The 15,333-nt window shown below is 32.7% G+C and overlaps 1 protein-coding gene across 2 annotated transcripts; it reads right to left on the reverse strand.

Moving 5' to 3' along the window:
• Positions 1-1,567: 1,567 nt before the first annotated feature.
• LOC113858076 (nucleolar complex protein 2 homolog) lies at positions 1,568-13,895 on the reverse strand. Of its 2 annotated transcripts, none has more exons than XM_027490527.1 (13): positions 13,683-13,895; positions 12,907-12,967; positions 12,155-12,263; positions 11,995-12,052; positions 11,820-11,914; positions 11,114-11,182; positions 9,459-9,986; positions 8,317-8,616; positions 7,836-8,159; positions 7,542-7,748; positions 7,043-7,132; positions 6,867-6,959; positions 1,568-2,134 (listed from the first exon to the last, which is right to left on the reverse strand). In XM_027490527.1, the coding sequence occupies exons 1-13, from the start codon at positions 13,789-13,791 to the stop codon at positions 2,063-2,065; spliced, it is 2,115 nt and encodes a 704-aa protein (XP_027346328.1). In that variant the 5' UTR covers positions 13,792-13,895; the 3' UTR covers positions 1,568-2,062. The 2 variants fall into 2 exon arrangements, with proteins under 2 accessions (XP_027346328.1, XP_027346329.1); XM_027490528.1 differs by lacking the exon at positions 1,568-2,134 and adding an exon at positions 3,049-3,383 and having other exon boundaries at positions 13,683-13,885.
• Positions 13,896-15,333: the final 1,438 nt, after the last annotated feature.

Consider the following 15,333-nt stretch of genomic DNA (forward strand, 5'->3'; position numbering starts at 1 on the left):
TAATTTATAAAAGACTTATAATTTAAATTAAATTATTAATTAAATCTTTCCTATTCATGATGCAAGAAAACCTAATAGAATTTCAAATCTTTTGTTTTCATCATCCAATCCATAAAAGGTCTCTAATAATACTTGGAGCGATCAAATTTAACATATAACTAAATAATTTTTATCATAACATAATTTACTAAATTAAATAAAATTTGAATAATAGTAAATTTCATTTGATATTATTTAAATTTATAAATCATATACAAAATACGTTAGAATTTAATTTGCATAATTATAATATCAAAATTTACTAAGTCTTAATTAATAGATTACTCGCACACTAAAATTCCGAAAATATGATCCTTATCTTTGTCAATTTATAAAACATTCATTTTCTATTTGTTAGAAAGCAATCTTTTCCATTCCCTGTCCCCCGTGTTTTGGTCAACTCCATCCCTTGAATGCTCTCTAAAGTTGGAGAATTTGGCCCCAAACTTGAAGGCTTTGGGTTTGATGGCATGCTCACGGTCAAGGAGAGGACTATTTTCTACTATAATTGTGAATGAAAATAAGCTCAAAACAGAAGAGAATAAGTTGTACCAATACATTCTATAGAATTCCCTTTTCTTTGATTTCCAATTTTGATTCTTTTCATATTCTTTTAGTTAAAGGCTTCATTTTTAATAATGAGATTTATCTTTATTTTTAAAAACTTATAATAAAGTATAGATATAAATAAGTTGAGTCCAGTCAAATATATAAATTCAAACTTGTGAAAAAAAAAATAGACTATTAAAAAAGTTAGTTAATTTATTTATTCATCTGAAATGAAATTCAAAGTTATGGATCGTTTTATTACTCCTTTGAAAGGCATCTCTCTCTCTCTCTCTCTCTCTCTCTCTCTATATATATATATATATATAGGTAGCGAGACGTTATAAACCTCTGTAGCTATCATATATCCTCAAATTCTACATTTTCATCCAACTCAAATTCTTTTTTTTTTCGACATCTTGTCAATTAAGACTATTCAAGTTGTTCATAGTAGCTTTCAATGAAATTTTAGTTCTTAATAGTTTTGTACATTATTTGCTACTAAAATTTAGTTCATAGTAGCTTTCTACCTTACACATTGCTTCAACCATGGATCTTCGCAAACGACATGCTATAAACCTTCATTTTCACGCTTTAGACAAAAACTATAGCTATAGGGGCTGCTCTCTATCTTCCTCATTGTTTTTTTTAACAGTTATTTGTACTTTTGTTTTGTCAGTATTAAATTTTTGACTTTTACATTATTTCTTTTGTCTAATTTTATCAGACCCTCTTAGGGTAATTTTTTAATCTTTATTACAAAAAAAATTACAATTTTAAAATTTTCCTTGATAAAATTAACTCCAAACTTTTTATTTCATTACAATTTTCCTTTTTTTATAATTGACTTATTTATCAATTATAGTGATTAACTTAAAATATATTATATCAATTATGATAATCTGTTAATTATGACAATTTTTACCACCACAGTACCCAATACCCATAAGAAAAAAAAAACCAAATTAAAACTGAAAGTGATAACACCAAAATGCATAAAAAAATAAAATAAAATTAGAAAACTAAACCTAAATAAAAGTAAAAGTGGAGAACTACCCTAATTTTGCTTACATTTCATTCACTTTTTAAGCAAATGACATTTTTTGAGTCAAATCATTCTTTTGTAGGTGCTGAAACGTCTTTCATCCCTCAATGTAAGAATGTATTGAATTTGCAAGCAGATACCAACACCCAGTAACCTACAACTTTGCCATATAGAAATTGCAAAATTTTTAACTGCGTTCTCGAATTACTTTTCCTTTAAAGCCTGAGGAGACAACACATAAAACTCGAGAACCAATATTTCAAAATAACGCTAGTTGAAACTAATGAATAAAATTGGATTTTTCTTGAACGTTTACATTCTACCTGGTCTTCTAAACCTAAAGCAAGGTGTATAAGACTACAGATAGTAGAAACCGCTTTCTTCAACCTCGTGTAGAATCAGATCGCAAAAAGCATGAAAGCAATGATTCTATCAAGAATCAGCAGCGGTCACATCAACATTGCCATTTGGATGTTGCATTTTCTTCTTTCCTTTGCCAGGAGACTGCAGGATAGATCATGGAAAATGTCAAAAACACGACATTTAGATTATTCAAACTTAATAACACTATATTCGTATGTGTGTGCTCTTCCTCCTGCTATTGATACTAGACAATTAGTGCTATCTTCCTTCCGGTATTATACATGGGATTTGCAATAACAATAATAACTGTGCCTTACTACGTGAAATTGACTATATAGATTATACGATACAATTAAGCTTAGTTTAAAAACTAAATTTTCTGTTATACTATTTATAACTAAATATCTTTTAAGTTGTGTTTAAATGAAATGATTAAAAAAATTTTAAAAATTTTTAATTTTAAGAAATTTAAATTATACTATTCAAATTTCTATCATTTTAAAATATTTGTTTAGACAGAATAATTAAATTTCCTTCATTTCAAACATTTTTGTTTGAATAGAGTAATTAAATTACTTACATTCTTAAAAATATATTAAAATTATCACTATATTTAATAAAATTAATTAAAAATATAAAATTTAAATGATTAAATTAATCATATCTTAATAAAAATCTGAACGAAATACACAATAAATGATTAGCAATTCCAAATCCCCACCCTTTTGTTAGGATTTAAACTTCTTTGATTTTAGTTTATTAAAAATCTCCACTGAAGTTTCTAATTTTTTAAATTCTGTTAAATTAAACATCCAAACAACAAATTTTAACCCATAATATTGTAAATTCTTTTAACAAATGAATGACTCACTCGAAATATCTCATCCATTTTACACTCCTAAAGTGTTTTTGAGTATCCCTCTACCCCTTTTTATTGAATTAAAAGTCATCTGGTCTACATCTGGGAGTATGATACAATAATGCCACACATTTCAAGCAGTAATCAATCAGAATGCTTGACTCTTTCAAAAATCTGTTCAGTAAGCCAGTAATCAATTACTCACCCAGTAACCAATTATGCATTCGAAATTGCAGCCGCAATATTGCAATTAAAAAGATTTCTTTGACAGTAACTGCAATTGCATCGGCCATATTTACCCACAATTCATCACAATTTTGGCAATTGCAATGCAACCAACTAAATAATATAAATTACCAAGCCTCTACCAAATTTTGAGCTGACAGTAATTGATTATGGTGCTTTGAAACCTTGTAACATAAGTCCATCTTATGTTAATTGATTACCACATTACAATAAAACTTCTGCTTCATCCCAAGAGCACGTAACTGATGTTGGCAGAGGAGCAAATAATTGATATCAGTAAGAGACCTGAAGTGTAAAAGGTTTATGTTAGGAGGAAGGGTAGAAAAGAGTCAGTAGTTAGTTAGTTTGTTAATATTGCTAACTGATGCTATAAATAGAAAGTTAGTTCTCGATTGAGGCATGTTCTTTCTTGGTTGTTGTTTGGGGAGAATTTCATTCTCTGTTCAAGAGCTATTAACTCTGGAGATTCTTTGTAATCCAAATTCTTTCAAAGTGATCAATAAAACCATCATTTTTCTCCAATCTTTTCATTGATTTCATCTCTGAACCCTAACAATTGGTCAAACCTGCCAGATCCTACCCGATGTCAACAACGACGAATGATAGAGCAGAGGTTCTTGAATCTATGTTATAGAACATCAAAGCTTCACAAAAGATGTTGTAAGACATAATAAGGGAGATGAGCATCACGCAACAAGAATTGTTGAAGTAGATACAAAAGATGAGCGCTGCAAAGGTGCTGGAAGACCAGCCGCATATAGAGTCGTGCAGAGAGAATTGGAGAAGTGAATTGATGAGTGTAGGGGGAGAAAACCTCAATGTTGAGTTTCATTCTTCTGTTAAGAAGGTGGAACTCCCCACCTTCAATGGCATTGATCCTGCTGGATGGATTTGCAGAGCAGAGACTTATTTGGATGTGCATGGGACAAGTGAAGCCATGAAAGTGAAATAGGCTAAAATTTGTACGGAGGGGACCACGATTCATTGGTTCAATTTGCAGCATGAGGAGGAAACAACGTGGGATAATTTCAGACAGGCTTTGATAGTTATAGATTTGGGGGTGATCGCTTGGATAATCCTTTTGAGGAGTTAAATTTGCTGAAGCAAGAAGATTTTGTGGAAGGGTTCATTGAAGCTTTTGAAACACTTGTTCTCAAGTTCCAAAGTTGCCTAAGGCTCAGATCCTTGGGTATTTTGTGAGGTTTGAAAGAAGAGATCAGGTTGAGGATACGAACCCTAGACCTGTCAACTAGGCAGCATATGATGTGTTTGGCAAGGGAAATCAAGGCCGAAATATCGAAGGGGAGTGAGATTTCCCTGTCGTGAAATAGGTGTTTGGGTGGGGGAATATTGGGCAATAGAGGTTCAAGAAGGGGTATTGCGTCTCTGTTCAGCGAGAATCTGTGAACACGGGGAAACTCAGTTAGCCGAGGGTTTAAGGATCTGACCTTAGGTCCTTATTCCAGCATGGTGACAATGGCACAGTCAAGGGCAACGAGGAACAATGGTAGGAGTCATAACAGGGGCATGAGACATCTTCCTCATGAGGAGATGTTGGAGCATCGGCAGTTGGGTTTATGTTTTAAATGCGAAGAGAAATTTGGCCCTAGGCATCAATGTAGAGATCGTTCTCTATGCTTGACAGTTCTAGCGAAGGATGAAGAGAGGAAGATGAAGTCTTGGCGACCACAGTGGGAGATGGGTTTGAGGAGGACAGGAGAGAAGTAGAGTGCAAGGTGATGGGCTTCTTGGGCCTTGCGGCTGGAAGCCCAAACAGGACAAAAACCATGAAATTAAATGGGCTGATAGAGGGTGCACCTATGGTTATCCTTGTGGATAGTGCAGCAATTGAGAACTTTGTGGCTCCCCAAGTGGTCCTTTCTATGGGGCTAAAGGTGAGTGAAAAGCCCAAACTCAGTCAGGTTAGGAGATGGTCACCTAGTACTTACTAGAGGATATTGTTCTCAGATTTCCTACAGCTGTCTGGCACTGAGATGACATAAGACACACGTGTTGGACTTGGGTGGTTTAGACGATATATTGGGGTCACATGGCTTAAGACCTTAGGCATCGTGATGGTGGATTGGAGTGATATGAGCATGAGGATTACGTGGAAAGAAAATATGATTAAGCTTGAAGGGATCAGCTCTATGGAAAGTGGAAAACAGAGCTCATTTGAAGGAGATCAAATTCCTCTCTATAATCTGGTGAGTAGTGCAGCACCTTTGAATGATGGTTTGTAATGGATCAAGTCGGATCAGTGGGTGAAAGGTGAGCATGCAGATTTATCCTTTATACAAGAACAACAACTGGAACAAATTCTAGAGGAACATGAGGGCATTTTCAAAGAGTTGAGCGGTCTTCCTACCAAAAGGTCAACGGTTCACACCATTACCTTGAAGAATAGGCATTGAAAGAAGCTTGAGTTTGAAGTTGGAGATTGGGTTTTTCTAAAATTAAGACCCCACAAACAGCAGTCAGTTACCAACCGCATTCATAAAAAATTAGCCCCCCAAATTTTTTGCTCCTCATCAGATTTTAGAAAGGGTTGGAAAGGTTGCTTACAGGCTGTAGCTGCCTAGTTCCACTAAGATCCATCCTACCTTTCACATTTTTCAATTAAAAAGGGTTGTTGGACAATATGACTCTCCTACCAAACTACCTGCTGATTTAATCTCTGAAGACATGGCTGAACCTGAATTTGTGTTATTTAGACATCAGCTGAGGGTAAGAAGGTTAAGCAGTTTTTGGTTCAGTGGAAGGGTCTTCCTGTTACTGAAGCCACTTGGGAGGATGAATTTGTTCTGCAAAATCAATTTCCACATTTGAGCGTTGAGGACAAGGCTGTTTCTTCGGATGGAGGTATTGTTAGAACCATGGCAGAGGAGCAGATGATTGATATCAATAAGAGACCTAAAGTGTGGAAGGTTTATGTTAGGAGGAAGGGTAGAAAAGAGTCAGTTAGTTAGTTTGTTAACATTGCTAACCGATACTATAAAGAGTTAGTTCTTGATTGAGGCATATTCTTTCTTGGTGGTTTTTTTGGGGAGAATTTCATTCTCTATTCAGGAGCTATTAGCTTTGGGGGATTCTTTGTAATCCAAATTCTTTCCCAGTGATCAATAAAACCATCATTTTTCTCCAATCTTTTCATTGATTTCATCTTTGAATCCTTACAATTGATTACAAGAACCATGTAACTGATTACATGCCTGGAAAACAACACGGCAAATGCTGCCAGAAACATGTTTTGCAAAGTCCATAGCCAATGGCAAACTCATGGTAATTGTTTGCCAAGCCTTTGGAAAAGGCATAAGGCTAGTTTTTACGAGTAATTAATGAATCACTAACTCCCCCCCCCCCCACCCCACCCCACCCCACAATAACAACTCTTACAACAGTGGGTTATAAATGCTCACATCTGACAATTAATGCACCTGTTGAACAAATAACAACTTTTCAACAATCACAAATTCATGCATTGATAGTCTATACCATTACTGCTTTGTTTTCAGACCTTATCAGATATCTCTGAGAGCTTAATGGCGGCGTCAATTTGTATCACCATCCTAGAGAGTTCGTTTCTCACTTTTCTTATTCAATTCATTGCAAGAGGGTAAGGTATCCCCTCAAGAGAAAAGAATGCAATAACACTTGTTGGATGAGATGCAAAAACTAAAGGACGAAGTACACCAAGAGAACAAGGACATAAAATAGCATGAATCATACAAAAAGCAGTAAGAAGGAAAGTGATTAAGGCAATCATACCTTTCTCTTTGAAATCATTTTCCTCGAAGCAGCCTTGCCCATGATGCTTTTATAGTATTGTGTAAATGGAGTACTGCCAGTACGCTTTTCAACCTGCCAGATCAATCATTTAACAAGTCTAGTTACACCAATGACTGGAACCCTGATTCAGAGGGGAATGTAAAGTGAGAGATAACCTGAAGAAATGATTCAACAGACTGCTGATCTTTTGGTGAGAAAGGCACCTCTTCTCTTTTCTTTTGCATCAAGTCAATATTCATCTCTACCTGAATTTACCCACCACCCAACAGGAAAAAGCAAAGAGAGTTGGGTGAGGTGACTATATTTCAATGTCTGCTTAAAAAATGGCAAGAAAAGTTTGGCAATGTTAACTATTATATGGTTAATTCAGAAGGGCATGAAGTTAAACAAACTAAATAGTACACACCTATGCTGGGTACCTTAAACATCAAGCAGGGGTAGGTCCCCAGGAAAATGACACAACCGGTTACTTTTACTCTTTTGACAGAACATACAGTTAAAATAGCCAGTTTTCTATGTGGTTGTGATTTAAATGTTCCAACATGCTTGACAGTGTGTCAGATATTCATTTTGAATGACAAAATTCAAGATGGCACATAATCTACTCCAAATAGAGAGACAGGAAAAGAGGATTGCTGTTATTAGAACTTATACCTGGTCAATGAAACGCTTGATAACACGTCTGAAATTCTCAATAGAAGTTCTCTCAAAGAGCTTCTTGAGGTGGATAAGTGGAGTTGTTGCCAGCTCAGGAAAAGATATATGGTAGCTCCATTGGGCAAAGTGCTCCGAAAGGAGTTCAATGGCAGATGAGACACACTGTTCTTGGAAGTCATGTGATTTTAACCAATGCTTTGGAAGCTGAAATAATTTATAAAATGACAATTACAACAATTGAGTAAATGAGTTTAAACTGAAAAACCCTGCCCTGTCAAATTCATCACCGACCTTTATGGTAGACATAGGTTCAATGACTTTGCTAGGCTTCCCACTATCCTTAGTAATTTTGTATTCTAAAACATCCAGCACCAATGATGCAACAGGGATGAAAACCCCACTAGAATCAGCAAGATGATTCAGCCATTGGATACATCTCAGTCTCAGTGGTAAATATCTAGGCCCAGGAAACAGGAGAGCAACTCCATTTATAATCTGTACGATCATATACAGCAATGGCTGAAGATCATAGTCATGTATGTTTGCTGATATAAATGTAACCCAGAGATCGACACAATTGATGTACTGCCAACTGCAAATTGTCTTAACCACTTCCTGTCCATTAAATATAAGGTAAAATAACAAAATTTTCCCAGCATGGCAATACTATGATGCTCTAGAAACTTACACATGCTATCTAATTATTTAAAGGACTGAACATTTAAGTTTAATTTAAAATTGGCAACAAATATTGAAATTGTTTAAAGCTTACCTTTTCTTTGGTTTCCCACCCTTTGTGCAATATCTTACCCAGATACAGTATACATATGATTGCTTTGTTAGATGACTTCTGCATATCTATACAGCATAGCTCCACAAAGCAGTTCCTTAGAAAATGTATATGCTCAAATTTTTTCTCAACAAATTGAGAGTGACTAATGAAGGCCTTGTATGTTTTGACAAAGCAGAAGTCAAACCAATTTGATCCAAACACAGAAGCTATATCTCGTATAATGAGAAAGGAGTGTGATGACAGAGACCTATCACCTGTTGCCCAGATATGAACAGAAATCTGCAACAAATTTGAGTGCAAGGTAAGGAAGATGTTGCATTGCATGAGACACCTTAGTCAAGAGGCCAAGTATATAATATCTTACATTAAACACAAACCACAACTAAGTATCAACAGAATCTGATCATGTCTACCAAGTCGTCAACTCTTTGGATGAAACCTATTGTTACTTGTTACTATTAGAAAGTGATGAGCACACATTGGGTTTGATCTGTTACACAATGATCAGAAACCTCCCATTCAGAAGGTTTATTCAAGGAGTTGTGTGTAATTGAAAGATAGTTATGCCTTTGTGTTAGTTATGCTGTGTATTGTTTTTGTTTAATATAAGAATAGTGTGTAACAGCAGCAGTTATGTAGCTGTAACTCTGCAAAGTGTGCAATAGGGAGGTTACGTGGTAGTCATTCTCAATTCTGGATAGAGAATATCTTTGTGGTGAACATATGACTCTGGGACAAGAAGATACATTGCTCTATTTCTTTGTGAATTAATATAATATATTATCAATTCATCCCTTATGTTTTATTAGAAAGAATGTCACGGTAATCTGTGTAGTGAAGAAACATGGGATTTCTCTTCAAATATAAACTAAGATTATGAAATTCTTGCAAGAAGGTTGTGAGGCATAGCAAATGTCTAAGAAAATTAATTTCCAAAAGAAGATACTTCATAGTCAACAATGAATAGCTAACAAGAAATACACGATATAAGAAACTTGAAAACTATCAATTGGGAAAATGAAAATATGAAAAACGCCTCTCTTAAACAATCTTGACCAGTGTCTGATAAACAAATACAGAGAACTTCAAGTATCTTTTACCACTATTAAATTTAGGAATACCTCAAGAAGATTGCACATTAAAGATGGAAATGCAGAGAGAAAAATCATTGAGGCTCTGAGTTGACAAATTGAGAAGGCCAATATTTCAGAGTCAGTGATCTGATTCAGGAGAAACATAGTACTTCTTATATATGACTTAATAAGCGGTCTAAGAGACAACCATTTTGTTGTATTCTTTAGCTCCAAAATAGTTTCCTTCCTGGAACTCAAGTTTGATATTCCCAATAACCTCCGAAATATATTATCAGCCTCATGTAGCATGAACATCAATATGTTGCTGAAAGTTTCACTCTTCTGTGTGCCTTGAGATAAGACACAACCACTGACATTGATTGCTTCACCATCATTGTGGCATGCTGCCCTATAAGCATTTATGAGACAAGTAAGGGCAGGAACGCTATCCTGTTCTTTGACCAGTTTACACAATGAATCAACGTATGCACTTGTCATCTGTTTACCCACATGAGAACATGCATTGTTGTCAATCACTGGCTGCAGCCCATCTAAACTTTCTCCGTCATCGGAATTCTGAACCACATAATTGGATAAAAAGAAAGTCAATTTTACCGACAGAGCTTCTACACAGGTCAAAAATTCAAAGTTTGAGATAGTATTATGAAATACTAATATATCTAGTGAAATAGTAGTGTACTATTTATTGAGTGTGCATAGATCTACTCCAAGTTACATGCTTGTACTAAAATATGATCCTAAGATAATTCCATTAAAACATTTAAAAATCAAAGAAAGCAATTAAATTCCAGGATATGATACGGGTTTAGAATGAGGTATTATTCTAAATAATCTGATTGATACTGGTTTTGAAATAGGGAAAGCAGGTAATCATTATTACAGAAAGAATGCCCACAGACTGGCCCAAAATGTACAATCTCTTCGTTTCTTCAAGCCCCCCTCCCCCCCAACTTTCAATAACAACATCCCTTTTAGTTAGTTCCTATCTATCTAAAGTTAATATCCAATCACCTTGCAAATCCTATGAAAAAGGAAGCCAACCAAAATAAATGCAAAAGCTGGAGAGTCAGGTAGCACTATATTAAACCCAAATACACCACAGTCCAGCACAGCAAGTACAACATCTTTCCATAAGGCCTTGTTGTGCCTAGGAAAAATTCAGTGCATCGCAAAACTAAAAGCAGTCTACTCCACAACTGCCAGAGGCAAATTCAACCACAAATTTTTTTTTTTTTTTCCTGCACATATTCCAACTAAATAAATTAATCTTATCATTATATGAATGTTTTAGAAAGAGAACAACCGCAAAATTAACAAGCCAAGAATGTTAGTGAACTATTCACTGAAACGATTCAAGCAATGTACAGAATACAAGAGAATATTCAAGAAATGTACAGAAAACCAGAGAATATGTTATATTATTTACGTATATCCCTTGTCAGCAATCACAGAAAACAAGAGCAGTTTTTACAAGATGGAAACATGAAAGAAAGCAAATAAGCAATTCAAGTGTGCTATGCTCTCCCAAAGCCAATTACTATTGGTTTTGATTAGGTGTGTTGCACCTATTCTCCTATAAGTGTGCTTAATTGTGGGCCGCCTAATTTGAGCCATATCATCCACCCAAAATTCTGATATGTAAATTTCCACACACTTATTAAATAAGTAACAAATCTACTCACCATTTCTTCATCTTTGGTTTGTTCAATCTCCACATTGTAACTTTCCAGATATTTAGAAAACCCTGGATACTGGAGATTTCAAAAAGGAAGCTAAGTTAGATATCCATGCAAGAAGCATTGAATGATAAAAAAGAAAAACAGATACGTCATTTATTAGAGTCCGCACCTAAACATACAAATCCAAATTCAATGAAAATGAAGCTTCTCATTACTTCATCTATCTTGTACACTTAGTTCTTGACTTGCAAAGCTAACAAGTCTGCTTTTTACTATAAGAAAGAATTTGAGAATTGTATCTACTATCCTATTAAACTGAAGTACTGAACAAGTCTGAAGTAGACAGGAGTGCAAAAGTTTTTACAGGGTTCAACATCAAACACTAAATGCTTTATGTTACTGTCATCTTGACAGCTGTAATATTGTTAGGCTTGTTCCCTGTTGTTCAACCTTTTTTCTATCTGAGCATTTCTTATCCTCCTTTTAGTTGTACTGTCCTTCCTTTCCAATAAAATTTCTTTTACTATAAAAGGGAAAATAGAACACTAGCAAGGCATAATTGTTCAAAAGAAGCATCAATCAAACGAAAATCCATATGGATTTATGGAAGCAACAAACCTCTATCCATTAAACAGAAAATAACTTTTAAATAAAGAAATTAAGATTCTGTTGTAAACCACCATAAAATCATAAGATACATGGAAACCACCTTTTCTTTCAACTTGGTTAACTTTTTTGCTTTCTTCAAAAGTTCTGCACGAATATCTCTGTTTTGCACAGAAAAGGAACTGCCTCCATTGCTGTCTGAAAAAAACCTTGTGAAATGCAAGCAAAGAGGATAAATTGCAGGTCGTTTAACTGAAAGCCTATAGAAATGTCATTACCCTTGATATAACTTTCATTTTCATTGTCACTTCCAACAACATGTGCAAAGCTTGAGTCCTGGGCACAAAATAAAGAAATCAATACACAAAATATACAACAGCTAAACTAAATCAGAAATTAAAATTAACAAAAGTTTTAGCAATAAATTATAATTTAAACCTCTGAAAGAAATCCATCACTGTCTGAATCATCTCCAAGCACCTCACTGTCATCTTCACTGAATACAGCATCAAGGGAAGTGGTTTGGAATTCTTCACCAACTGTTTTTCTGACAATAAAAAATGAATTGTCAGTTATTAGTACAACTATCTCATCATTTAAGTTTACTAAATCCTTAATAATCTTGATGATAATATTCCTCACAATTACCTCGTAAGTCAAGAAAAATGTGGTGACAACAAATGGTTCATTCATCACAAAAGCATAAAAACCTACAAGCTCAGACTAAGATTAAAACAATGTGACCCTAACATTGAAGGTGATAGCTTAAAGATATGCTCTTTAATATTGCATAAGACTCTCTGGTCCAAAGGAAGAGGCTGTAGGAAACGTAACAGCAGATTTTATTTTCTTTTAAAAGGAAATTTCACAACCCCGTGATCTCTATTATAAAAAATATAAATGGACTTGATAATTATGCAAAACAATCAGTGAGAAGCTTTCCACAGAATTTCCTCTATGAATTTAAGACTACATCAACCAGTTTCATGTGGATAGAATTTTTACTGTTTTATAAAATTTCTATTACTTTAAGAACAATGCTTTGGTGGGGCAACATCCACAGTTCAAAATTCACCAAACAAAAGGAAAAGACTGCCAGAAACAACAACATCAGAATCAGTATGAGAGTAATAGAAACGAGGACATGTGATGAGAGTTGTCAGAAAATTGTACTTAGGTTAGCATTTTACCTTTCATTTGAAGCATTCTTTGTATCAAACTCATGGTTTTCTTCAATATCCTGACTATCTCCTGTTGCAGTCAAATTTTCTAGAACATTATATATTCAATTTGATGGGAAGCAGAAGGCCCAAAGACTTAATAGAGTAATACCAGGATTAGCTTATTGTTCTTTTCTAAAAAATAGTTTTATTCAGTCCACTTTTATATTTCCCAGTACATATGGTTCTTTTCTGAATTTCCTTTAACAGGCCCCTCCTGCCAAATTCTACCCAATGGAAGGAAAGTTCTAAGATCACATGGTGTACCACTCCGTATACTGGACCAACGCCAACATTATGCAGCTGATTTTTCATTTCCCAATGTCCCAACATGAAATATTTGTCAAACAAATCACTAACTTAAATTAGTCCAGCACACAAATAAATAAATAGTCAATCATGAATACTTGTTTACAAACGCAGCTCACCAGTCTAACCAAAAATATAATTTAGCATTTCAATCCTGCAATCTTGAAAGATATTTAATTGAAATTTAAAATTTTGAAATTCAAGTGCTTGGTTATTCATCATGGCGGGGCATGTCCGAGAATTTCTCGTAATTAAGTTTAGGGATATTTACCTCTCTTGGTCTAATTTCAAGAAGCTAGATGGGCATTTTCCATAATTTCAAAAATATATGTATCTTAATCCCCTACCCGCACAAGGTTTACAGAGAAAATATAACCCCCAAAAAATAATTATGAAAGAGAGAATGAAAGGAAGTGATAAGAATATAAAATGGTTACTTTGAGAAGCTTTTCTTTTGAACTTGGATTTTAACTTCCTTTTGTTCCTCAAAACAGACTGCAAATTCTTTTTTGCAAACTTCCTTGCCTTCTTCCCCAACTTTCCCATTTTGGTGGTAATATCTAAGGCAGCAGAGCAGCTGAGTGGATGCCAATGTTTGATAGGCACCAGTGAGGCTGAGGCAGAGGCAGAGGCAGAGGCAGAGGCCCAGCAGTTTTAAACGCCTTCAAGGGTTTTGTTCGGGTTTTATTACTTTGTTTTGTTGGAATTATATTCGAAAATTTGTAAGGTTAACAAAAGAAGTAACAAAAGTCAGGGAATTTTTATTTCTAATGCCTTTCCAAGCTTTCATTCAAGCGCTGTGTTCACAGTTTTACTGCTTACTAGTTGCACTAAATTATTTTGTTTTAAAATAATTTTAAAATATTAAAATTTATTTTCAAGAAAAATTATAATATATTTTTATATTTTAGAAATAAATTAACCTAAATTAAATGGTATATGTTTTATCAATTTAAAAAATAATTTTATATTGTTTAGTGGTTTGTTAAAATTATTTATCATAATAAATTTTAAAAACAAATTAGATATGTTAAGTAATTTATTAAATATTTTCATAAATTGCATGCATTTGTTTATATTTTAAATTAAAATATTTTACTTAAAAATAATTATATTTTAAATTATAAAAATATATTTCAAGAAAGTCATAAGATATTTATCATTAATTTAAAATAAACTAATTTATAAAACTATTATGCATATAAGTTTATAATAATAAAATACATATTTTTATTTTATTCACTTTAGTTATTGATTAATATATAAAATTAAATAAATAAATTTAATATGTTAAATTAAAAAAAACATGTAAATTAAGTTAAACATAGATAAGAAAAATGTAAATTTTATTTTTGTGGTAATTTTCTTCAAATTGATAATAAATATAATTTTAATATAAATACATTGAAAATTAAATGGTTATGAGTGTAGATAAAAATATATTAATTTTTCTTAATTTTTTATTATTATTAAAAATATAACAATTTACAAAACTATCATATGTCTAATTTGATAATAATATAATACGTACTTTTCATTTTAAATTTTGTTGTTGATCAATCCATAAAAATAAAAAGTAATAATTTAAAAAAAATTAAAAGTAAAATTAAATATTATAAAATTTATTAATTTTAAAATTTTAAAAAATAATTAAATTTGTTAAGAGATTTACTAAACACGAACCTGCAGCGTATGCAGATTACATTACATTTCTTCATTAAATTATTTTGTTTAAAAATATTTAAAAAAATATATATGTTGAACATAAAAAATATATTTTTAAAAATATATTTTATATTTTATATATTTTATTAATTTTGAAATAAATTAGTTACAAAAATATTATGTATATAAAATTATAATAATAAAACATTTTTTCATTTTTGTTATTTATTAATCAAGAAATATAAATAAATATATTTAAAATATTAAATTAAATGAAACATGTAGGTTAAATTAAATATAAGTAAAAAAATGTTCTTTTATTATTATCCTAATTTTTTTCAAAAAATAATCCTAAATATGGTTTTAATATAAATACATTAAAAATTAAATAATAAAAAATATTATTTTAAAATTTTTATTATC

Source organism: Abrus precatorius, unplaced genomic scaffold, assembly GCF_003935025.1.
Source record: "Abrus precatorius isolate BTA unplaced genomic scaffold, Abrus_2018 Scaffold2, whole genome shotgun sequence".
Taxonomy (NCBI): domain Eukaryota; kingdom Viridiplantae; phylum Streptophyta; class Magnoliopsida; order Fabales; family Fabaceae; genus Abrus; species Abrus precatorius.

What these genes read in the sequence shown, in the direction of transcription:
- LOC113858076 (XM_027490527.1), bottom strand. Translation starts at nt 13,791, where the DNA reads ATGGGAAAGTTGGGGAAGAAGGCAAGGAAGTTTGCAAAAAAGAATTTG. An exon ending in TAACCAAGTTGAAAGAAAAG is followed by an intron (nt 11,183 to 11,819) that starts GTGGTTTCCATG and finishes TGAAATCTCCAG; the next exon opens with TATCCAGGGTTTTCTAAATA. An exon ending in AACCTATGTCTACCATAAAG is followed by an intron (nt 7,749 to 7,835) that starts GTCGGTGATGAA and finishes AAATTATTTCAG; the next exon opens with CTTCCAAAGCATTGGTTAAA.